General features: G+C 41.7%; 1 protein-coding gene across 1 annotated transcript in view; it reads left to right on the top strand.

Moving 5' to 3' along the window:
* LOC126162997 (calcitonin gene-related peptide type 1 receptor-like) overlaps positions 1-24,608 on the top strand; it is a 260,219-nt gene that overhangs the window by 171,492 nt on the left and 64,119 nt on the right. Inside the window, exons 5-6 of the mRNA XM_049919860.1 lie at positions 9,471-9,639; positions 11,274-11,397. Coding sequence (XP_049775817.1) covers positions 9,471-9,639; positions 11,274-11,397 — 293 coding nt within the window. The remainder of the gene's footprint in view (positions 1-9,470; positions 9,640-11,273; positions 11,398-24,608) is intronic.

Here is a 24,608-nt window from a genome sequence, read left to right as displayed (position 1 = left end):
CGGATTTCCTTGACCCTGGACTGTTTGGATTATTCTCTTGGTGTGTTCTACAGTTTACGAGGGCCCATTACGGACAGGAATTGTGAACCAACAAATGATTGCCGTGTATCAATATTTTCTGTGTAATAAGAAGTGTGTTGCACTGTCTTGGAGTAGCACTTGCAACCCACGTCTTCAATTATTTTCTGGATGTATTCCAGTCTCTGTCTTTCTCTACAGTTTTTAACCTCTACACCTCCCTCTAGTACGGTGAACGGTAATCTCTGATGTCTTAACAAACGTCCTATCATTCCGTCCCTTCGTGTAGTCAGTGTTTTCCCGTACTTTATCAGTCCACCTACTTTTCAAGAGTCCTGTGAACTACCACATCTCAAATGCTTAGATTCTCTTCTGTTCAGGTTTTCCTACCGTCCATGTTTCACTAGCACACAGTGCTGTGCTCCAAAACTACATTCTCAGAAATTTCTTTATCAAGTTAAGGCCTTTGTTAGATACTGGTAGATTTCTTTAGACCACGAATGTCTATTTTGCCAGTGCTAGTCAGCTTTTTATGTTGTCCTTTACGGGTTATTTTGATGCATAGGTAGCTGACTACCTTTACTTCACGTACTTTGTGATCACCAATCCTGATGTCAAGTTTCTCGGCATATTCTTTTCTGTCACTTCGCACACTTTCGTGTTTCTTCGTTTTACTCTCAATCCATATTCTGTACTCATTAGGCCATTCATTCCATTCAACAAATCCTATAATTCTTCTTCACTTTCACTGAGGATAGCAATGTCATCAGCGAATCTTATCATTGATATCCTTTCACCTTGAATTTTAATTCCACTCACGAATCTTTCTTTTATTTCCGTTACTGCTTCTGCGATGAACAGATCGAACAGTATGAGCGAAAGACTACAACCCTATCTTACACCCTTTTTAATCCGAACACTTCCTTCTTGGTCTCCTACTCTTATTATTCATTCTTGGCTATTGCACACATTATACATTACCCGTCTTTCAAAAATGGCTCTAAGCACTATGGGACTTAACACCTAAGGTCATCAGTCTCCTAGACTTAGAACTACCTAAACCTAACTAACCTAAGGACATCACCACACATCCATGGCCAAGGCAGGATTCGAACCTGCGACCGTAACAGCAGCACAGTTCCGGACTGAAGCGTCTAGAACCGCTCGGCCACGGTGGACGGCTTACCCGTCTTTCCCTATAGCTTACCCCTATCCTCTTCCCTGCTACGCTGCTTCGTCTTCATGTCGTGCATTACGTTGCAGATTAACTATACAGCTTTTGAAGTAATTGGCCAACATGAATAAAAAGAGTATCATAAAACATCGCACTCAAACACGTATCAAAAACGAACAGCTTCTAAAACATTACAGTGACATAAATATTCAATTGCTATCCTAAGAAATTAATAATCTACACTTATTGAATAAGTACATATTGAATAAGTTGACCTAGTTTTACATGCAGTGGTCTGTGAATTGAATATCTGTAAGTTTGCTTTTGAGGAAATTCCACATGAGTATCTGGTTATGAGAGACGCTTCTCTAAGCCAGTGGAGTCAGTCAAATGTTCATCTACACTTATCCATGGCTTGCTAAGCTCGGAGAACTGATTTTATTTATTTATTTTCTAATTTTGTCTTCTAGCATAATACTACACAATTTTAAAAAGTGAGCAATATATCAAGGTAGTATTTACCTTTTTTCAGACACACTCTGTAGAGGATGAAGTCGTTAATGCGTCTTCAGATTATAATGTGACATGTCTTTGATTAGAGTACTACATACAATTGACAGTAAACCTCTTGATTGTTTGAAAACAGGTAATGCGGTTCTTTAAATTGGAACAATTGACAGAAAATCTCTTGTTTGTATGAAACTGGTAATTCAGTTGATTAATTTGGATAGATGGGCATCAATTCTTTTAGAGTGTTAAATCTTGTTGGGCTATGAACTTGGCATACACTAAAGCGATAGAAAACATAAGATAGCGATGTGCACATGTACACATGGCAGTACTATCGCGTAACAACGTATAAAAGGGCAGTGCATTGGCGAAACTGTCATTTTTAAACAGGTGCTTCATGTCAAAAGATTTCAGACGTTATTATTAACGCGAGTCGGGAATCAATAGACTTTGAACGCGGAATGGTAGGTGGAGCTGGACGCATGGGACATTCCATTTCGGAAATCGTTTGGGAATTCAGTATTCAATATTCCGTCATCCACAGCGTCAATAATGTGAGAAGAGCACAAAATTTCAGGCATTACCCCTCCCCCAAGGCAACGCAGTGACCGACGTCTTTCAATTAACGACGGAGTGCAGTGAAATTTGCGTAGAGTTTTCAGTGCTAATAGACAAGCAACAGTACGTGAGATAAGCTGAGAAATCTGTGTGGAGCGTACGGCGAACGTATTCATCGAGAAAGAGTGGCGAAATTTGGCGTTAATGAGTTCAAAAATGGCTCAAATGGCTCTGAGCACTATGGGACTCAACATCTTAGGTCATAAGTCCCCTAGAACTTAGAACTACTTAAACCTAAGGACATCACACACACCCATGCCCGAGGCAGGATTCGAACCTGCGACCGTAGCAGTCCCGCGGTTCCGGACTGCAGCGCCAGAACCGCTAGACCACCGCGGCCGGCACGTTAATGAGCTATGGCATCAAATGACGAACACGAGTGTCTTTGTTCACAGCACGACGTCGCGTGCAGGGCGTCTCTTGGTCTTGCGGCCATATCGGTTGAACCCTAGGCTGTTGGAAAACCGTGGCCTGGTCAGATGAGTCTCGATTTCAGTTGGTAAGAGCTGATAGTAGGTTTGCAGTGTGGCGCAGACCCCAGGAAGCCATGGACGCAAGTTGTCAACAAGGCACTGTGCAAGCTGGTGTTGGCTCCATAATGGTGTGGGCTGTGTTTATATGGAATGGACGAGGTGCTGTGATCCAACTGTACCGATTATTGACCGGAAATGGTTTATGGATGACGATGTGCCATGTTACCAGGCCACAACTGTTCGCGGCTGGTTTGATGAACATTCTGAACAATTCGAGCGAATGATTTGGCCACCCAGATGTCCGACGTGAATCCTATGGAACATTTACGGAACATAATCGAGAGGTCGGTTCGTGCACAAAACCCTCCTGAACCTGCAACAGTTTTGCACTTCTGGACGGCTATAGAGGCAGCATATCTCTAGGGGACTTCCAGAGACTTATTGAGTCCATGTCACGTCGTGTTGTTGCATTATGCCGGGTAAAAGAAGCTCCAAAACGATATTGAGCCGTATCCCATGACTTTTGTCACCTCAGTATATGTACTAATGGTTGTATTTTCAAGATCTGCGACAGTATAGGGTGAATGATGACGAAATCTCCCTCAAAGCTCCCTGAAAAATTTGACTCTGCCTTTCACATAGCGCTTGCACTGATATAGAATGTGATTTACATCACCAATTGCCACCACAATCTGGGATATACAGTAAGCTGATTCTATGTAAGTAGGCGGGGAGAGATCAATGACTGAGTCGCACCCTTACAGTTTACGATATTATTTCTTCGGTGTTTGGACATTAAACAAATGGTTCAAATGTCTCTGAGCACTATGGGACTTAACATCTGAGGTCATCAGTTCCCTAGAACTTAGAACTACTTAAACACACATCCATGCCCGAGGCAGGATTCGAACCTGCGACAGTAGCGGTCGCGCGGTTCCAGACTGAAGCGCCTAGAACCGATCGGCCACAGCGGCCGGCGTTTGGACATTACAAACCATGACTGTCGTCGTATGACTGGCTGTATACCTGCGTTTCTGTTACCACTTTTTGTACTTTCAGTCCATTCTTCCTGTCACGAAAGAATTACTTGTCATTTTATTTGCAGGAAGTAGTCTGTGTAAGGAGTTTTATGTCTATAGGTCTAATGTCTATAGGTCTAATCTATACAGAATGTCGAATGTGATTTAATCCAAACGAATTCTTTAACATGACCAACCTTTTTGCTTGATAATACTGATCTACTAGGTTAAGAGTATATTTACAAATTCCTTTGTTGGATTTCCGGTAGCTAATAGGTTTCAGAACGCTCTGCGAGTCAGTGAGTATTACTTCTTTCGAGAGAGTTTGCGTATTCTACCGCCTGCATAACGGTAAATGTTTCAGCAAGAAATGTGGAAGCATCCCCGGGGTAGTTGAAGCTTTTTGCCCCCAAAGTTAGTGGATAGAAGAAAGCACGTCCTGTATGAGGTTCCATATCCACTTTTGAGCCACCTGTATTAATTTGAGTAAGTCCCACCCATTTCCCTAGCAGGCACGACATTGGTGAAAACTGCCTATATCCATTTTCGTTGCTAGAACAATCAACATATGCTACAGGAATACACTGAGAAGGGCTACGATAGTCATATAGGAACATTGGAAGGACGTCGGTGAACTGTAGTTTTCTAGTTTTTCCAGTGCTTGCACCGTTTGTGGAGAAGAAATTGTCTTTTCCACTGGTTTCTATTATATCCGATATGAGACAGTGTTTCACATTTTTTTATCAGTGGATGAGAAGCATGCGCCATTCTTTGTAAAACGTTTATGATCAAACGTAATGTCCTGCGCATATGTACAGGCATTTCTGTTGAATCCAGAGGGACGTTAGTGGGGTTGGAAAGCATAGCTCCGGGACAGATGCGTAGGCTCTTGTACTGTATTTTGTCCAGCAGCGCTAGGTACTTTTTAGCAAGACTGTGATCCGCCATTCATCCATAATCATACGGGAACATATCGCTGCGCGATCTAAAGTAAGCAGAAATCAAAGCGGAGACCCCACAATACTCTCGCCACCTGTTCTTCTGTTTAAATAGTTTGTAGTCTCTTAGAATGCACATCAGAGCATATGCAACATAACAGCATCCCTTTCTGCTTCCCGTACCGGAAATACCTTGGTTCCATTTACACACGGCAACGTCCCCTCCTGCAGTATTTCTATAGGAAACCGCCCCAAAAGTTGCGGGGTCACGTCTCACGTTCATCTCTGAAGTGCCCTGTACTCATTATTACTCGCCGGAAATAGGTAACATATTAAGATACTCGCTCGGGAGATACCGTTCACGTCACTTGGAACGCCTGTCTGAACAGCTCAGAACATCTTATCAACAAAGGAAATACCCTGTATGAATCCGCGATCATTGCGAATACTTTGCGAAGAAAACCGTGGACGTCCAGATTAGGCGTAGGTTTTATTGCTGCTGGCACTGAACCTTGTTTTACAAGGCCTCCTTTTCCACAATCGACTTCCTTGCCTCATCTGATAATCCAGACAGGAGAGTCCATTGTAGCGCCACTGGTGCTTTATTCTTCTTGTGTCGTCTGTTTCGAGGGGCCATTTTCGTTTACACGTCAGCATCAAAAATGTGTTAGTGGTGAGAGCTGTCTGCTGTGTATTTTGCATCAGAATCAAGGAAGAAAAGTGAAGCCTGCCTCCGCCGTAATGGTGAGTCTTACTGAAGTGCTACAATTGCAGGTCTGTTTTTCGATTTCACTTAAAACAGGAATGAAACGTTCGGTTGCTTTGCTGTGATGCACACCATATTCGACGAGTGAGAATTGGCGTTAAAAAATTAAGTTTTCAACTGTCTGATGATAAGCATTCATCCACGAAAGTACAATATATGTTTTCAAAGAACGTACTCAGAAATGACCATCAATTCAACGCATTAACACCAAGAGGATAGATTTAACATAGGGCTTTAACGGAGAAATAGGTTTCTAAGACTCATCAAGATGGCAGACAGACTTCAGCTGAGGATAACCTACAGTTCACAACACTTAGAGCAAACATGACGTCATTTTAATGTCACACGCAGTTATCGAAGGCCGCTGGACCTGCTATCGATTTTCCTTAACATTCGATGCTGGATGTTTCGGAAATACCGTACTGTATTCCGTAATTTCATATCGTAACATGTTTGTCATGAAAGTTTGCCGTTTCAAGGCAATGGTGCACTGCAGATTTATAAGGACACGTCATTCTTGGTATGATTTGTTATAATTAAACGTCACATAATGACGCACATGCGGTTAAAGACTTCATGAACTTTAAGTTAAAGTGCAAAAAGAAGCTTCAGCTAGTTCATCGTGGTTTAGTGGTTAAAAGCATTGGATTACGGAGTGTAGCACAGCTATACAGCTTATTTGCATCCTGCCGTATCTGAATTTTTTTTCATCTTCATATTTATAAAAGGTTCTGGAACTACCTTACTAAGTTAATAAGGTTCTGTAATATTTGATGCTATGTAAATGTAGAAGTGTGCACTCTCTTTCTCTTTCTCTGTCTCTGTCTCTGTCTCTGTCTCTCTCTCTCTCTCTCTCTCTCTCTCAGGGGTGAATCGTCATTGTCAACAATTTACAAATTAAGCATGAAATACGTAAACAGGAATAAATATTCAGAACACAATGATCTTCTGCTAAAACAAGCTACTAATCAGTAAAAAAAGCATACAAAAGAGCGACCATTTGCGAAAGAATTAATAGGTAACTTAGTCTCAGCGATCCATTAAGAAAACTTAGGAGCTGGTTCTTTTAGGACATTTCTCTGACGAACAAAAAGTCTTCAATTAAAGTACACCGTTCACCATTAACATGGGATTTTTCGTAATTCTGTAATAACAAATTTTACCAATACCGGCGCGTTTTCTAGAGATCCTCAATATTTTGGTTGGTTACAGATTTACGCCCTGGCACGGACGGCGCACACGCAAAAGACGCACACACTTAGAGTAGAGTATGGCGAGAAAGTCGCTAGTGTAAAAGGGCTACAGTTCTGGTTTGATAATGGCAGTACCCAAAATGAAGTAATAAATAAAGAATTTTATTAAGCAGTCTGCAGTTTTTATTCATAAAAAGACTCAGAACATCGTTCTTTACACTAAAATTATACTCGGAAATTTTCAGTTCCTCTCAGATCAACGCAGGTCATACTGCAATCTCTCAAGCTTTTGAGATAACGACAAAAATACAAAGGGGCCATTTCATCCCATATAAAAATGCTCCGTACGAGGATACAACCAACATGAGTTGTCTGGGGAGATTAGTCACCCCTTCACCCGCACCTCTCACCACTTGTTAACACTCAAAGGAACATTTTCTATACTCTGCCCAATTACAAGGTTTCTACGCCTTTGTCAGTCTCCGTACCGTGAGAACTACAGCTCCGTAAGTGTTTTTTTTTTTTAAATGAACAGATTAGCGACCGTTGTCAACAGAACTAAGTAGTATATTCGTTTACTTAACAGGCAATACCAACATTGTCGCTAAGAGCAGCTGCAGTAATTGATTTTAGAGAGTTTATTTATGTTTTTTATGTTATTTCTGATCCCTAGTTAGTTATACCTGATAGCAAAAGATGGTTAAGGATTGTATTTGTTCTCTCTGGATTCAGAGGGAGCGTGCCATTTGTCTGTAAATAGAGCCGCGTGTGATCTGAGTCAGCCATACTGGATCGTATCAGGCTATTGCCCTGAGAGGCGGTGTATCTCGTGTCTCCGTGACGACAACTGTACAGCCTCAGGTGGCTGAGGCGTTGCCCAACATCCGTGATGCTACTACACCTTCCAGTGCACCTGGCATTTGATTTGTCTTCTCAACAAAGAGGACGCTGAACAGTGGCGGGCCAGAGGGTCTCTGAGCAGAAGGGGAGTGAGAACCTAGCTGTACAGTTGTTCCTGTTCGCTTTAACGGCAGGTATGAAGTATTGATTGTTTGATAAGATGGTTGAGCCAGCATCAGTCATGTTGGGACTGAGAACATCTTCCAGAAAAGTTCAAATTTTCCCAGAAGGAGGGCCTATTCGTAACTGGGAGTTGTAACGTTAGGTGTGCTTTGAGGCCCCTCATGAAACTAACAGATCAGGAAGCAAGACCAGAATGGACTCTGTAGGTTTTCAGGGGCGTATAACCCAGTGCAAGATGTTCGAAATTCTGAGAAAAGTGGGAGTATGCTACAGAGAAAGACGGGTGATATGCAATACGTACGACGGAACAATATGTAGACGGAGCAATAAGACTGGAAAATCTAGAACGAAGTGCTCGGATTAAGAAGTGCGTAAAACAGGAATGCAGCCTTTCGCCCCCTTCTGTCATCGAAGAAGCAATGACGGAAATAAAGGAAAGGATCAAGCGTGAGATGAAAATTCAGTGTGAATGGATATCAATGATAAGTTTCGCTGGTGGCTTTGATATCCTCAATGAAAGTGATGAAGAACTGCACGATCTGTTGAATGAACAATCTGATGAGTAGAAAATATGAATAAAGAGCAAACCTGAGAAGGACAAAAGTAATGAGAAGTAGCAGAAATGAGAATAGTAAGAAACTTAAAACGTCAAAATTGGTGGTCACGATGTAGACGAGGTTAAGGAATCGTGCTTCCGTGGAAGCAAAGTAATCCATGACGGGTGAAGAAAGTGGAACATAAAAAGCAGACTAGCACAGGCAAAGAGGACATTTCTGGCCAAGAGAAGTCCACTGCTGTCAAACATGGCATTAATTTCAGAAATAGATTTCTGAGAATTTGCGTTTGGAGCACTGCATTGTATTGTAGTGAATCATGGACAGTGGAGAATCGAAGAGTTTGAGATGTGGTGTTATAGAAGAATGTTGAAAATCAGGTGGATTAATAAGATAACAAATGAGGAGTTTCTCCGCAGAATCGACGAAGAAAGGAGACAATCAAAAGGGACAGGACAATAGGACACGCGTTAAGGCCTCAGGGAGTAACCTCCATGATACTAGAGGCAACCATAAAGGGTAAAAATTGTAGGAGAAGACAGATATTGGAATACATCCAGCAAATAAGGATGTAAGTGCTACTCTGGAACGAATAGTTTGACGCAGGGTAGGAACTCGTAGTGGCTGCATCAAATCAGTCAGGAATGAGAAAAAAGAGTGACTTGGATGCAGCTGTTGCGTACGCTCTAGCGCTCTAGGTGCAGCTAGATGCAAGTTGTGGGTCACTGTGATACCAGGCATGCCCGACACCTGGGTTCTGACACCATCCTTGGATCTTATGGGAGCTGACTGCAGTGATGAAGGGAATACATTCATTCATGGGGTGGAACGCAGACCACGGTTTGTATCATCCTTCTCCTTTGCTATTCTTCTTGATGTTGCAGTTTTAGTCTTCAGAAATGAATCTGATTAGTAGCTAGTCATTAATATTCTCTACAAATGCAGTTTATCTTGTCTAGTTGCTATAGTAATGTTATCTATCACGACGTGCCTATGGGACATATCCGCAGGATCAAAGCATAAAGAAAAGAAGTCACACGAAATGATATATTCCTTAATAACTCACTTAGGCAATGACTGCATACAAGGAACTTCCAGGTTAGAACTGTTGCTGTTGTAACAAAGTTCATGTTCTGTCTCTTACACCAGTATTCCTGTGAATTATTTGTTTTCATTTTTTCCAGATTACGCAAACAAGGAGTGTTTTGCAAATGGCACATGGTTTGCTACCACTAATTATGAAGGTTGCAACATTGTTCCAAACACAAAAACTCGTCTAATTTTCCAAATATCAATGCTTGGCATATCAATTGGTTCTGTATTTCCTGCCATTGTCATCTGTTTTTCATATAAGTAAGTAATATCTTTTTAGGCACTATTATCATAAATAATAATAGTTAAGTCCATGTAAAGTGGTGAACGAGAGGGAATACAAATATGAAAATTGCTGTTCATTTCGAAGTTTATTGTGGTGGTCATGAAATTGTATGCATCCAAAGCAGTCGATATTCCGTCATTTTGCTGTCTACAATTAGATATTTATTCCTCAACTTAGATTATACTTTTTAGAACTTGAAGCTTTTACAATTTATTCGTACTTACCCAAATAAAATCACATATTGCATCAATATGAGGAGCTACAAAGTAACAAGAACGTAATCTCTACGCATCTATGCAGTCACCCTTCCACGTTCGAAGAAATGAAGGTCTGCACAGTTCAATAATGGTATATTCCCCTCACCTCCATATCACTCCACGTCTTGTACAGCCATTTCGTCTGTACATCTACCGGTCTAACTGCTTCTTAGGTGAGTAGTAATGGGTACTGGTCTTTTAACCAAAAATATATCTGCCCTCACTTTACAAGCAGACTCAGATTCACCAGAGAACATAATAATTCTCCATTGATCTGCATTCTGTAGGGTGGTATCCAAACTGCTCGGCACCTCGCATACATATGAAGCCTTCGGTGCATAGTAATCGTTGATGCGACACCTCACGCGGTTGCAGCAAAACTAGACCACAGCTGGGTTGAGGCTTCAGTCCTTTTTCATTTAGTGTGTAACAGCAAATATGTGTGACTGGTGCCCATTCATACCAATTGTCCAGTTTTGACAGAACCTTCTGGATGCCAGACATGGATCTGAAATTGCTATTTGCTCTATGAACGACAGAAGAATGTGTACTCGACCACTGGGAAACCTTTGTCTGAGTCTCATAACCTTTGTCTGAGTCTGACCTCTGTCCATTTTGACGATGACATTCCACTGAGGTGCATACAGTAAATGATGTTTTGATACTAAGCTGTCCACCTTCAGGTATCTTACCTCACCCTAAGCACCACCTACCGTTCTCTGCCAGGTGTCAAGTTTTCTATATGAACATGACACGATCAGATTGCAATGTTGCTGATTTACATAAAGTAAATTTATGAAGTCATAGTATGGTGATAGTATATTCAGTTCTTGTATCAATTGCTTTGTGTTTTTTCAAGTTGTTGGTGTTTATTTTCTAATTTACAGAAACTATTGTCCTTCTGACACTACATTCTTAATTTTGTTTATGTATCACATCAACTCTCTCTTCACAAATTCCATATTAACGACTATTAAATTTTAATGGTGAAAGTTTACCAGTGAGAGCACACACCTTCTTGTGTAACATCAGTCCTTGTTGAACATTAAATTAGAAAGTCAGACCTGATTTGAATATTTCTTAAGCCACAAGGAGCCCTATATCCTAATAAGCACGACTACTTTTACTAACTATAAGATAAACCAATTAATTTACTGTATAACTATGTAATGAACAAAATACAGTGTGCAATATTATACTGCTTTGCTGTAACATATTTGCTCATAGCTCTGATATCAGTGTGCTATACACCAAAGAGGAGATTTTCATAGTACTATTACATTAATCATCTGAGTTTAATTATGGTTGATTATTATGGATTCCTCATGTTATTTCTTATTTTGTTCCTTCAGGAAGTTGCGCGTTCTGAGAGTCACTCTGCACAGGAACCTGATGTGTGCTATTGTAATTAGAAGTATTCTCACAATTTCCATCAAAGCTGGCATTATTCTTGAAGCTCTTCTTGCTGTAGATAGTGTAAGTTACTAATCTTTTCAGTGCTTATTGTATATATTATGTATAATGTAAAATACTTTATTTTAATTCAGAATGAATGTAACAAAACTATGCTAGAACATTTTGAGACATAACATGGCTTAACTTTGAACAAAATAGATACAATCTGAGTCTTGCTGAAAAAATTGGAAATCTAGCTGAATCTCTTGTTTTAGAAATTGTAAAAATCCTCACTGTTGCTGTAGTTGTTCTCAAATGGAATATCTATTCATGGTAACAGACTAAAACTTAGGACTGTCACATGAAACACTCAGTGTTACTATATGAAATGTAAATTCTTAAATCAGTAACATGCAGTTCTACTGACGTGATTATCACTATTAATTACCAGAAGAAATGCAGCATGTCCCTCATGAGTAGTTTTGATAACTTCTGTCTTATAACACATTTCTTAAGGTTTGCTTCCACAGTGGGATTTTTTAACTAAGCTGAGTGTATTGGATACAAGTAACAAAAATAAAATTAAGTGCTTATTAAAACTAATTACTTTAAAAAATATTGAAGATGAAATTTGTAATATAGCACATTTTCATCTTTACAGTATGCACAATAGTACTATGAAATAACCTTCGTTTTAGAGCAATAGGAGAGGGTCTAGTCGGCTTATTAACGAGCACTATGACTTAATGTTGTACAAGGCCTTTAAGACTGTCAATTTTTGCAGCAGAAGTAAGCAACATGAGTGTAGCAACGATAAGATCTGGTGGAACTTAAATAATTTAAAGAATAAAGGCAACAACTCACCAAATAGTAGAGGTCTTAAATCGTCAAAAGTTAAATAAACAAGATTGAGAACTTTTCTAGCAGTTGTAGAACCTTTTTCGAGCTATAGAGTGCATGCGCTCGCGCTTACACACACAGACACACACACCTTTACGGCTAGTTTGCGCCGGATGGCTAGGCAGAATTGTGGTGGAACTTGGCGCCAGCGTGACATTATTAATCCATCTTATACCTCACACGAACTTCTGAACTTTAGCCTTTATTTTATTTTATTTTTTAATGTGCAGATGCCTTGCTGTTTGATGCTCAAGGATGACGTCGTAGGGCGCCTCGCTTCTGCATCATTACAGAGTAATGTTATAGGCACCTTGTAGCCAAATTTCAAACTTCTACACCGCAATGGGAAGCAATTACGAATTTCAAAAGAGTGATCCTTTAATTTTGTTGTGCTGTGTACCGGTATATTAATACATTTGCCGCATAGCGGATAGCCGGCGGCCTAATCGACCAAACACTGCCAAATAATATGACGTGAAGCGTAGGCCTAAGCAACACGGGGTGAAACTGGTAAACTCATATAGGGACTTCGGGTAACACGCCAGAGATCCACTGCCACGCCGCATGGTTCGCTGCCAAATCACTTGGAGCGTTGCAAAGTTTATCAATCCATCAACTTGCTTTGCTACTGGACGAGTAAAGTCTTGCATGATTTTTTTCGTTTCATAGTTAACGGAAGTTGGTTTCATCACAGTGTGCTTCTGATTACTACTTCTCGTGTGTATTGCACTCTTTACTAGTATCGTAATTGCGTTCATCTCTCGTACGTAATATTGGGTGGTGTAAGCATTACAAATTTGTTTTTCTTTCATATAAAATAAAAGCTGCTTTCGATGCATGGTGTTAAGCGGACGTCTGCGTATCTGTTACTACTTCCAAATCTGAGGGTGAATTGCTCGATTTAAAAACATTGTAAGCATATTGCTCGTATTCTGTGAAGTTTTGTTTGCATATTTTCCCGTTCTTCCTCATATTTGACGACATTGATATTCAAGTTTTTGTATCTTGCCACATAATGAGTACGTAATTATACGTTGAATGGTGTTGGCTGGCTCTGAGTACTATGGGACTCAACTGCTGAGGTCATTAGTCCCCTAGAACTTAGAACTAGTTAAACCTAACTAACCTAAGGACATCACAAACATCCATGCCCGAGGCAGGATTCGAACCTGCGACCGTAGCGGCCTTGCGGTTCCAGACTACAGCGCCTTTAACCGCACGGCCACTTCGGCCGGCCCGAATGGTGTTGCTTCTTGCCACTAAGTGCCATGCATTTTACAGTAACTTGCAAAGTATGGATGTTGACGTAGAAGAGCGTGCTCTCTAGTCTTAGTGACTAGAGCTTTCTTCCTTCAGAATGCTTGAAATGCAACACTAGTTACACAAATGTTTTCACACGTTATTAACAGGTACTACAAACAGTACATTTTAGCAGAAGTGAACGAAAATTTCGGTGGTCTCCATTAAATGCGAGAGTACGATAAAAGAATGGTAACAAAAATAATGCAGAATGCGAACAATGTACTTACAGTGCACTGACACTGAAGAGCCAAAGAAACTGGTATAACTGCCTAATATCGTGTAGGGACCCCGCGAGCACGGAGAAGTGCCTTAGCACGACGTGGCATGGACTCGACTAATGTCTGAAGTAGTGCTGGAGGGAACTGACACAATAAATCCTGCAGGGGTGTCCATAAATCCGTAAGATTACGAGGGGCTGGAGATCTCTTGTGAACAGCACGTTGCAAGGCATCCCAGATATGCTCGATAATGTTCATATCTGGGGAGTTTGGTGGCCAGCAGAAGTGTTTAAACTCAGAAGAGTGTTCCTGGAGCCACTCTGTAGCAATTCTGGACGTTTGAGGTATCACGTTGTCCTGCTGGAATTGCCCAAGTACGTTGAATGCACAATGGACATGAATGGATGCAGGTGATCAGACGGATGCTTACGTACGTGATAGCTGACAGGGTCGTATCTAGTCGTATCAGGTGTCCACATCACTTCAACTGTACACGCCCCACACCATTACAGATCCCCCACCAGCTTGAACAGTCCTCTGATGACATGCAGGGTCCATGGATTCATGAGGTGGTCTCCATACCCGCACACATCCATCCGCTCGATTCAGTTTCAAACGTCCGCAGCTCGTAGTCTCGTGGTCACGTTCCCGCTTCCCGAGCACGGGGTCCCGGGTTCGATTCCCGGCGGGATCAGGGACTTTTCACCTGCCTCGAGACGACTGGGTGTTTGTGTTGTCTTCACCATTTTATCATCATTCATGCAAGTGGCGAGATTGGACTGACGAAAGGTTGGGAATTTGTACAGGCGCATATAACCGCGCTGTTGAGCGCCCCACAATCCAGTCATCATCATCATCATCAATTTGAAATGAGACTCGTCCGACCAGGAAACATGTTTCCAGTCATCAACAGTCCAATGTCGATGTTGACGGGCCCAGGCGAGGCGTAAAGCTTTGTGTCGTGCATTCATCAAGGGTACACGAGTGAGTCTTCGACTCCGAAATCCCATACCGATGACGTTCCGTTGAATTTTTCGCACGCTAACACTTCTTGATGGCCCAGCACTGAAATCTGCAGCAATTTGCGGAATGGTTGCGCTTCTGTCACGTTGAACGATTCTCTTCAGTCGTCGTAGGCCTTGTTCTTGCAGTATCTTTTTCCGGCCGCATCGACGTCAGAGATTTGATGTTTCACAGGATCCTGATATTCACGGTACACTCGTGAAATGGTCGTACGAGAAAATCCCCTCTCCATCGCTACCTCGGAGATGCTGTGTAGCAGTAGTAACCGATCTAACAACTGCGTCAGACACTTGTTGTCTTATAAACGCGTTGCCGACTGCAGCGTCGTATTCTGCGTGTTTACGTATCTGTGTATTTGAACGCGCATGGCTACACCAGTTTCTTTGGCCTTCAGTGTAAACCGAGCTGTTCATACACGGATTGTGAAGCAGTAACGAATAGACGAGTCCACAGAATACCATGTGACTAAAGCGGTTTCTATCTCACACCAAATAGAAACAAGTATGGAATCATTTTCCCATCCAATATTACGAATGAGAGCAAAAATAACGCACAATGCGAGCAATATATTTACGTTGCAATTCAAACAGTGCAATATGCGCAAGGAGATCGTAATCAGAAGATAATTCCTACTTGATAACAGCCACACTGTCGAAATTGCAATACTGGGTTTTACAAAATTTTACCTGCTAGATCCACCCGTAAAGTATAAATGAGAAATATTATCATCTAGTATACATATTTCGAAATGCAATAATATGGATTTCCGAGCCATGTTTCTCTCCAAAGTTGACTGCCAAGCATCTTGGAGCGCTGCTGTCGTTCTATGTTTCCGCGTCGTAACACGAGCCTTGCACTTTACGATATTTTGGTGTTATGTGCTGAGCAAGCTCGTGGAGGTCAGGCGCGGACCATCGGGCCGATTCGGATTCATTCGAGCATCGTCACTCATGCATGAAGCGAGTGAATGGTATACTGTTTGACTGACTGGACTGTTTCGTTTGTTGCGAACTGCGCTCGCTTTCTCTTATTATTTGAGGTTACTACTGAAAATAATTTGGCCAGTGACGTAACGTTAACGGCTGTTGTCACGTCACCTTTTGGTGCACATATAAAGAAAATTGGTTGTGGAGACGCACTGATCTGTAGCTTAGCCCGACGTGTAGTTCAGGTTGGAAGTTGACAATTTGGAGCTGAATTGGCGAAGCCAACGAATGTGATAGACTGCTCTGTAGCGCAGCCCGTTTGAAAAAATGGCCAATAAAATCACGTTATATTCGCTACACTGTTTACGGCGTTTGTAGAATGTTTGCTATATCACTGCTCGAAGTCGCTGCTCGTATCGAACACTCCTCTATATCCGCAAGTTAAATTTAAAAAATATCATCGGTATAAAAAAGATCGCCTGTTTGAGGATATTTTGATATAAATAGTGACAATATTAAGTTTGCCGTTTACTTTTGTGCAGAGATCAAGTTCCTCGAGGCGGAGAAGGAAAAAATGATGCATGTACCAAAGCCTTAATTTTTCAGTCTTTCTTTTTATGAACTGTTATATTATTCTGACTACAGTGTGCTGTGATGATTAATATCGTCAAGTAGGTATCTATTTGTCGAATATTCGGTTTAATTAAACTTTTATGGCATGCGCGAATGTTTCCGTGAAACATAAAAGACCTTCTACATCTACATATACGTGATTACTCTGCTGTTCACAATAAACTGCCCGGCAGAGTGTTCAGTGAACCACCTTCAAGCTGTCTCTCTAGCGTTCCACTCTCGAAAGGCGCGCGGAAAAAACGAGCACTTAAATTTTTCTGTGCAAGCCCTGATTTCCCTTATTTTATCGTGATGCTCATTGCTCCCTATGTAGTTGGGTGCCAACAGAATGTTTTCGCAATTTGGGGAGAAAACTGGTGGTTGAAATTTCATGAGAAGATCCCGTCGCAACGAAAAACGCCTTCGTTTTAATGATGGCCACTCCAATTCACGTATCATGTCTGTGGCACTACCTCCCATATTTCGCCATAATACAAAAGGAGCCGGCCTTCGCTGGACTCTTTGAATGTCATCCGTCAGTCCCATAAGATGCGGATCCCACACTGCACAGCAATATTCCAGAATAGGGCGGACAAGCGTGGTGTAAGCAGTCTCTTTAGTAGACCTGTAGCACCTTCTAAATGTTCTGCCAATGAATCGCAGTCTTTGGTTTGATATACCCACAGCATTAGCTATGTGGTCATTCCAGTTTAGGTTATTTGTAACAGTAATCTCTAAGTTTTTAGTTGAATTTACAGCCTTCATATATGTGTGACTTATTGCGTAATCGAAATTTAGTTTATTTCATTTAGTACTCATGTGAATAACTTCACGCTTTTTTTTATTCATGGTCAATTGCCACTTTTCGCACCACACAGATATCTTATCTAAATCATTTTGCAATTCGTTTTGGTCATCTGATGACTTTACAAGACGGTAAATGACAGCAACATCTGCTAACAAACTAAGACGGCAACTAAGATTGTCTCCTATGGCGTTAATATAGATCAGTAAACAATAGAGGGCCTATAACACTTCCTTGGGGAACGCCGGATGTTACTTCTGTTTTACCCGATGACTTTACCTCTGTTACTGCGAACTGTGACATTTCTGACAGGAAATCACGAATCCAGTCGCACAACTAAGCCATATTCCATAGCCACGCAGTGTGGTTAGAAGACGCTTGTGAGGAACGATGTCGAAAGCCTTCTCGACATCTAAAATTATGGAATCAATTGACATCCCCTGCCGATAGCACTCATTACTTCATGAGTATAAAGAGCTAATTGTGTTTCACAAGAACGATGTTTTCTGAATCCGTGCTGACTGTGTGTCAATAAATGGTTTTTTTCGAGGTAATTCATAATGTTCGAACACTGTATATGTTCCAAAACCCTACAGCAAATCGACGTTAGTGATATGGGCCCGTAATTCAGTGTATTACTCGTATTTCCTTTTTTGGGTATTGGTGTGACTTCAGCAATTTTCCAGTCTTTAGGTACGGAACTTTCTGTGAGAGGGCCTTTGTGTATAATTGCTAAATATGGAGCTATTGTATCAGCATATTCTGAATGGAACCTGACTGATATACAATCTGGACCGGAGGCCTTGCCTTTATTAAGTGATTTAAGCTGCTCTGCTACACCGAGGATATCTACTTCTATGTTTCTCATCATGGCAGTTGCTCTTGATTGGAATTCAGGAATATTTACTTAGTCTTCTTTGGTGAAGGAATCCAGGAAAACCGTGTTTAATAACTCTGATTTAATGGCTTTGTCATCAGTGACCTCACGGTTGTTATCACGCAGTGAAGGTATTAATTGCGTCCTGCCACTGGTGTGCTTTATGTATGACCGGAATCTCTTTGGGTTTTCTGCTATAGTCCGAGACAGAGTTTTGTTGTGGAAATTATTAAAAGTATCTCGCATTGCAGTACGTGCCATATTTCGAACTCCTGCAAAACTTTGCCAATCTTGGGAATTTTGCGTTCTTTTAAATTTGGCATGCTTTTTTCGTAGCTTCTGCAACAGCGATCAGACCCGATTCGTGTTCCATGATGGATCAGTACCATCACTTATTAATTTGTGTGTTATATATCTCTCAACAGCTGTCGATACTGCTAGAGCTCCAGCTACCCAGATGACTCGGGAACGGACCCGATCGGGATAATTCAATATCTGGATAATTTGTAAATCATGAAAATAGGTTATTTCTTTAATCGAAAGCTAAATTCTTGTATACATATTACTGTAATATTAATTGAATGACTGGAAAACAATGCTCTTTGGATTTTGTATAGTACTATACTTACATACATTGTCCGCTCTTGAAAACATCGATCAAAGTCACTTATTTTGCTGTCTTCAATCGTATTGGTGCAGCCAAATCTCGCATCCGCTTGACGGTGAGCAGCTGTAAATTGTCATACCCAGGCTATCGCCCTATCCATGTTAGCGCAGTGTTAAGAGAGTCCCATCTTCATTCTCAAGGACAGCCACAAAGTTTAAAACTGAGGACTTGTTTTTTATGTCTGAAATTGTTGACGTTCCAATGCTAACCATCTCAGCTAACTGCTTTCCACTCACGCCTTTGTCTAATTGTCCAAGGACTTTTATTTCGTCTGCAAACGGTACGACAACTTGTTTCCTTCCAGAAGACATATGCCACACAGCAGATTAAAACACACGCACAAAACAAAAGACATGAAAGACGGAACGTTTAGAGACAAATCAGTGTACACAAAGTCACGACACAGACTGATGTAGGCTGCACAGGCGCACACAATGTTGGGTACAACAAACATAACGATGCGCGTAGTGGACGTGCAACGATGCTCATACCGTGTACATTGTTCACTGGAAAATTTTGTGTTTTAAAATATTCGCAGCGGATTGATTTTAGAACGATAAAGAGACGTACAGTGCACCATATGCTGTAATAGCTATCGAACTTAACCAAAAATTTTGGTCATACAGTACGAATGTCTTTTTCCTCAGCGAGATCCGGATAATTAGTGATCCAGAAAATCTGAGTTCAGATAATGGGAATTCTACTACAACGAAGTCTTTTTTTTTGTGTCTAACAAATACTTCAGTTTTCAAAAATCGTTTGAAAACGAAACACTCAGATAAGTTAGTAGCAATCTATAAATTTACAATCGCTACCGTGCCTGCATCATGTGCAGCCATCCCCAGTACAACTTCGTCTTCAACATCGACAGAAAGACAACTGACTACGTCAGAATCGTTTGAAAGGAAACTATTTTTGATGTAAACGACGCTAAAGCCAAAAAAATTTTACATTTTTATAGCAGAAATGATTGAATTTGACAATGAGCAACTGTGTATCATAGGAAGGACAAGATCAACAAGACTTCTAGAACAAGTTATACCACGCTGTAAAATGTCAAGCCACGCATACATTTCCTAAAAATTTGCTCCTGACATCTAAAACACAGTTTATGAAAATATCAAATGAAACATTTCCGGTGCTCTCGCTGTTTCTGTAACTTCTACGATATTAACTTGTTAAACAATGACAGCTTCCTGGTTTTCACAGCTCATTGATCGTCTCCAGAATTCCAGCTGGAACACGGAGTTCTAGCGATGTTGCCTTTTCTAGGTTCTCGCGCTGGAGGAATAGTAGCGAGTGAGCTTAATAAATCGCACATTGCTGGTATATTGACCAAAGCACAATACATCTACTCGTTCTTGGAAGTAGCGCTAACATTGTGAAAAATATTCGAGTGGCTGAGTATGATTCTGCTAGATGTGTCATCTATTTGTTTCGGAGGGCTCTAACTGAGTCATTGGAAGTCTGGCCTGAAGTACCAGGAATGATTACTATTGGTAGACGTCAGGTAACTCATTTAAATTCAATTTCTTTATCCATCCGTTAACAACTTACATTATATGGATGTAACCAATTGATAGCCAGGGCCATATTTGATAAAAATACGTTTACTAATTTGACATCTCACCAGTGGTGCAATACATAAAGCTTTTGAAGCCTTTGAAGAAATAACCAAAATGGGTTCTGGTTTCTGCTGTACCGTATATCAAAAGTAATACCACATGTTCCGGCATTAAACAAGTGTTTAGATAAAGATGAGATATCAAAAATAACCACTGACTTACCGCACAGGAAAGTCTCTTTGAAAGCTGAGTCAGAAAGTCGTTTCAACTCCTAAAATGAAGACTCAGCTTAGTTGTTTGCAACTTTTCTAGACGCAGTATTCAAGCCAAAGTCTTTGGCGTCGACAGAAGATCCTGTTGGAATTTTTCGAAGAACCTCCTACCAGTTGTCTTCCATCTGTTTGTAGTTAGCTGAAACTGAAAGAGGTGGACTGAAGGTCCTATTGGAATTTTGCAACGAGTCTTCTGCCAGTAGCCTATCATTTCTAATACCTGCTAAAAGACGTAGAGGAGACGAGACTGAACGAAGGCAAGCGAACTCGCTTTGTTACCTGTTAATGCAGAGAAAGTGGTGTCCATTCACTATGATTTGCCCTGTAGTTCAGTGTAAGTACTTTTTTTTGCTAAAATGAGTAATGAATGGTGTTTTGATTTGAAGATATTGTGGTTTTATTTGTCTTTAATGTATCTTACATGTGAATTAAACAAAGTCCATTGTACGACATTTTTAATAATTTATTAGAATCTGCTGTCCTCGGATATAGACCTACCATCCAGTAAGCCTATAACAGAACAGGGACGCTTTTAAATAACCTTAATTAATTAATCCAAAATCATCACAAAGGGATAGAACAAGGGATAAGACGTTTATATATAAAAGTACTTTGAAGTCAGTTTGTAGTATTATGTGTGATATATGGAAATAACTAACTCTTGTTGCAGTAAATATTAAAAATGAACTATTGGTAGAAGTGGGTACCTTAACGAATTGGCATTGGTGGTTACATTTGAAACTGTCAACCTGAAAGGAACAACAGTGAACTACATTTGTAAGCCAAAAGAGGTTGTTTAAACATTGATATGATAAAAACTATTACTCTTCGTTTAAGTGATGTAACAAGAATAAATTAAATGACTTACCTTACATCAGGTGGAAGAAAATTAGAAAAGTTTTTACTAAAACTAACGGAACAACTTTCCTCTATCAAACTCACTGTCAACAATTATGGTGTATATTAGAACTATTTTGATCACTTCAAAATAGGCAGCAGCACCATTTCAGGCCAAAAAGTATGCAGTGGTCACTTTACGCCACCTTCCCCTCCCCAGAGAGTAAATTTAGGCCAGACATTCAGGATACCGGATAGATGGTGGATAACCGCTTCATCTCTAGTACATTGTTTTTAATAACTGTTTGCAACATCAGATAATCGTAGGAAGACGATTTGCGAAGATGAACATCCAGGAGGCTTAAGAGGTCTAACATGTGCCTGGTTCACGCGTCTGTCGCATATGCAGATTGGTCATGTCCAGCAATAGAGTTCTGAACTTCCTTTTATTTCACACAAACAATGCTGGTTCGAAAACATTTTTCCACACAATCAATGAATCATTTGGCTCCCCACCTCTCCCCTCCCCCTTCCCTCCTGCCACCATTCCCCCACACACGTTCACCCATGTCAGTTTACACTAATAACTGTGATATGCACTACTTACAAATCTTGCCCTTGGGCACCCCAATTGCGATAAGTCCTTACAGCTGTGGCAACTCTGACACCCCACCCAGCTTGGGTTCCCATGTGGTGGCCTGCGTCACTTGGGTCTCGCCCCGGCCCTGCTGTCACAATCAGTTTTATAAGACAATCAAACTGATTTTGCTCTATATTGGCCTCTTCACGTATCATTGGTCATGGGCGGCACTGGGTGAACAATATGCTCATTACATGCATGTAAAGAACGTCTGGTTCACCATAAAGGTGCCTGCGACCAATGGTACATATTTAAAGACAGCCAATGCAGGCTAGAACTGGCTATGACTGTGCCAAGTCATAAAATGTGATCGTGTCAGAAATAAAAGGACGACAATCAGTCATGGAATTTCTTCGACAAAATGTAGTTTTTTCAAAAAAATGGAGTCCGACGGCACTCCCTCCAGAACTAGATGTGATGCTTTACATCACGCTCATCTGACCGATCACTGACTGTGCTTGCCGTGGTTTGGGGCCAAACAGCGGTGACTCACATTGTCCACCTACAATAGCTCCAGAACTGTGCTCTGTGGCTGAAGTTACATCTACCTTGGGACTACCCTTTGGCTGACGTCATTTGGCTCTCTAATATACCTACCATCAGAGATAGGTTCCACCAGCCTGCTCAGCTCTTCTATGAGAAGACTGCCCAACCAACCAATGGAATAAGACTTGTCCAGGATACAAGATTTAAGGTTATATTTAAAACTTGCTTTGCTTCCTGTCAGACATTTTACAATGTTGGGTAAATGTTTAAAAATTTTTGCTGCTTCAAATTGGACTTTCTTACCCAATGATAATTATAGTAATAATTTATAATTATAGTAATATTATGTTCTAATGTTGTTGGTATGGATATTCTTCTCAAATTATTATGGATTATTTATGATAAATTTCATATATATAAAGAAAGATGATGAGACTCACCAAACAAAAGTGCTGGCAGGCCGATAGACACACAAACAAACACAAACATACACACAAAATTCTAGCTTTCGCAACCAACGGTTGCCTCGTCAGGAAAGAGGGAAGGAGAGGGAAAGACAAAAGGATTTGGGTTTTAAGGGAGAGGGTAAGGAGTCATTCCAATCCCGGGAGCGGAAAGACTTACCTTAGGGGGAAAAAAGGACAGGTATACACTCGCACACACACACATATGTGTAAGCAGCTTGTGTCTGTGTATATGCGGATGGATATGTGTGTGTGTGCGAGTGTATACCTGTCCTTTTTTCCCCCTAAGGTAAGTCTTTCCGCTCCCGGGATTGGAATGACTCCTTACCCTCTCCCTTAAAACCCAAATCCTTTTGTCTTTCCCTCTCCTTCCCTCTTTCCTGACGAGGCAACCGTTGGTTGCGAAAGCTAGAATTTTGTGTGTATGTTTGTGTTTGTTTGTGTGTCTATCGACCTGCCAGCGCTTTTGTTTGGTAAGTCTCATCATCTTTCTTTTTAGATATATTTTTCCCACATGGAATGTTTCCCTCTATTATATATATATATATACACTCCTGGAAATGGAAAAAAGAACACATTGACACCGGTGTGTCAGACCCACCATACTTGCTCCGGACACTGCGAGAGGGCTGTACAAGCAATGATCACACGCACGGCACAGCGGACACACCAGGAACCGCGGTGTTGGCCGTCGAATGGCGCTAGCTGCGCAGCATTTGTGCACCGCCGCCGTCAGTGTCAGCCAGTTTGCCGTGGCATACGGAGCTCCATCGCAGTCTTTAACACTGGTAGCATGCCGCGACAGCGTGGACGTGAACCGTATGTGCAGTTGACGGACTTTGAGCGAGGGCGTATAGTGGGCATGCGGGAGGCCGGGTGGACGTACCGGCGAATTGCTCAACACGTGGGGCGTGAGGTCTCCACAGTACATCGATGTTGTCGCCAGTGGTCGGCGGAAGGTGCACGTGCCCGTCGACCTGGGACCGGACCGCAGCGACGCACGGATGCACGCCAAGACCGTAGGATCCTACACAGTGCCGTAGGGGACTGCACCGCCACTTCCCAGCAAATTAGGGACACTGTTGCTCCTGGGGTATCGGCGAGGACCATTCGCAACCATCTCCATGAAGCTGGGCTACGGTCCCGCACACCGTTAGGCCGTCTTCCGCTCATGCCCCAACATCGTGCAGCCCACCTCCAGTGGTGTCGCGACAGGCGTGAATGGAGGGACGAATGGAGACGTGTCGTCTTCAGCGATGAGAGTCGCTTCCGCCTTGGTGCCAATGATGGTCGTATGCGTGTTTGGCGCCGTGCAGGTGAGCGCCACAATCAGGACTGCATATGACCGAGGCACACAGGGCCAACACCCGGCATCATGGTGTGGGGAGCGATCTCCTACACTGGCCGTACACCACTGGTGATCGTCGAGGGGACACTGAATAGTGCACGGTACATCCAAACCGTCATCGAACCCATCGTTCTACCATTCCTAGACCGGCAGCTGTTCCAACAGGACAATGCACGTCCGCATGTATCCCGTGCCACCCAACGTGCTCTAGAAGGTGTAAGTCAACAACTACCCTGGCCAGCAAGACCTCCGGATCTGTCCCCCATTGAGCATGTTTGGGACTGGATGAAGCGTCGTCTCACGCGGTCTGTACGTCCAGCACGAACGCTGGTCCAACTGAGGCGCCAGGT

The sequence above is a fragment of the Schistocerca cancellata genome, chromosome 1, assembly GCF_023864275.1.
Source record: "Schistocerca cancellata isolate TAMUIC-IGC-003103 chromosome 1, iqSchCanc2.1, whole genome shotgun sequence".
NCBI lineage: Eukaryota > Metazoa > Arthropoda > Insecta > Orthoptera > Acrididae > Schistocerca > Schistocerca cancellata.
The sequence above is the reverse complement of the archived record's forward strand: the minus strand, read 5'-3'. Positions and strand labels throughout refer to the sequence as shown.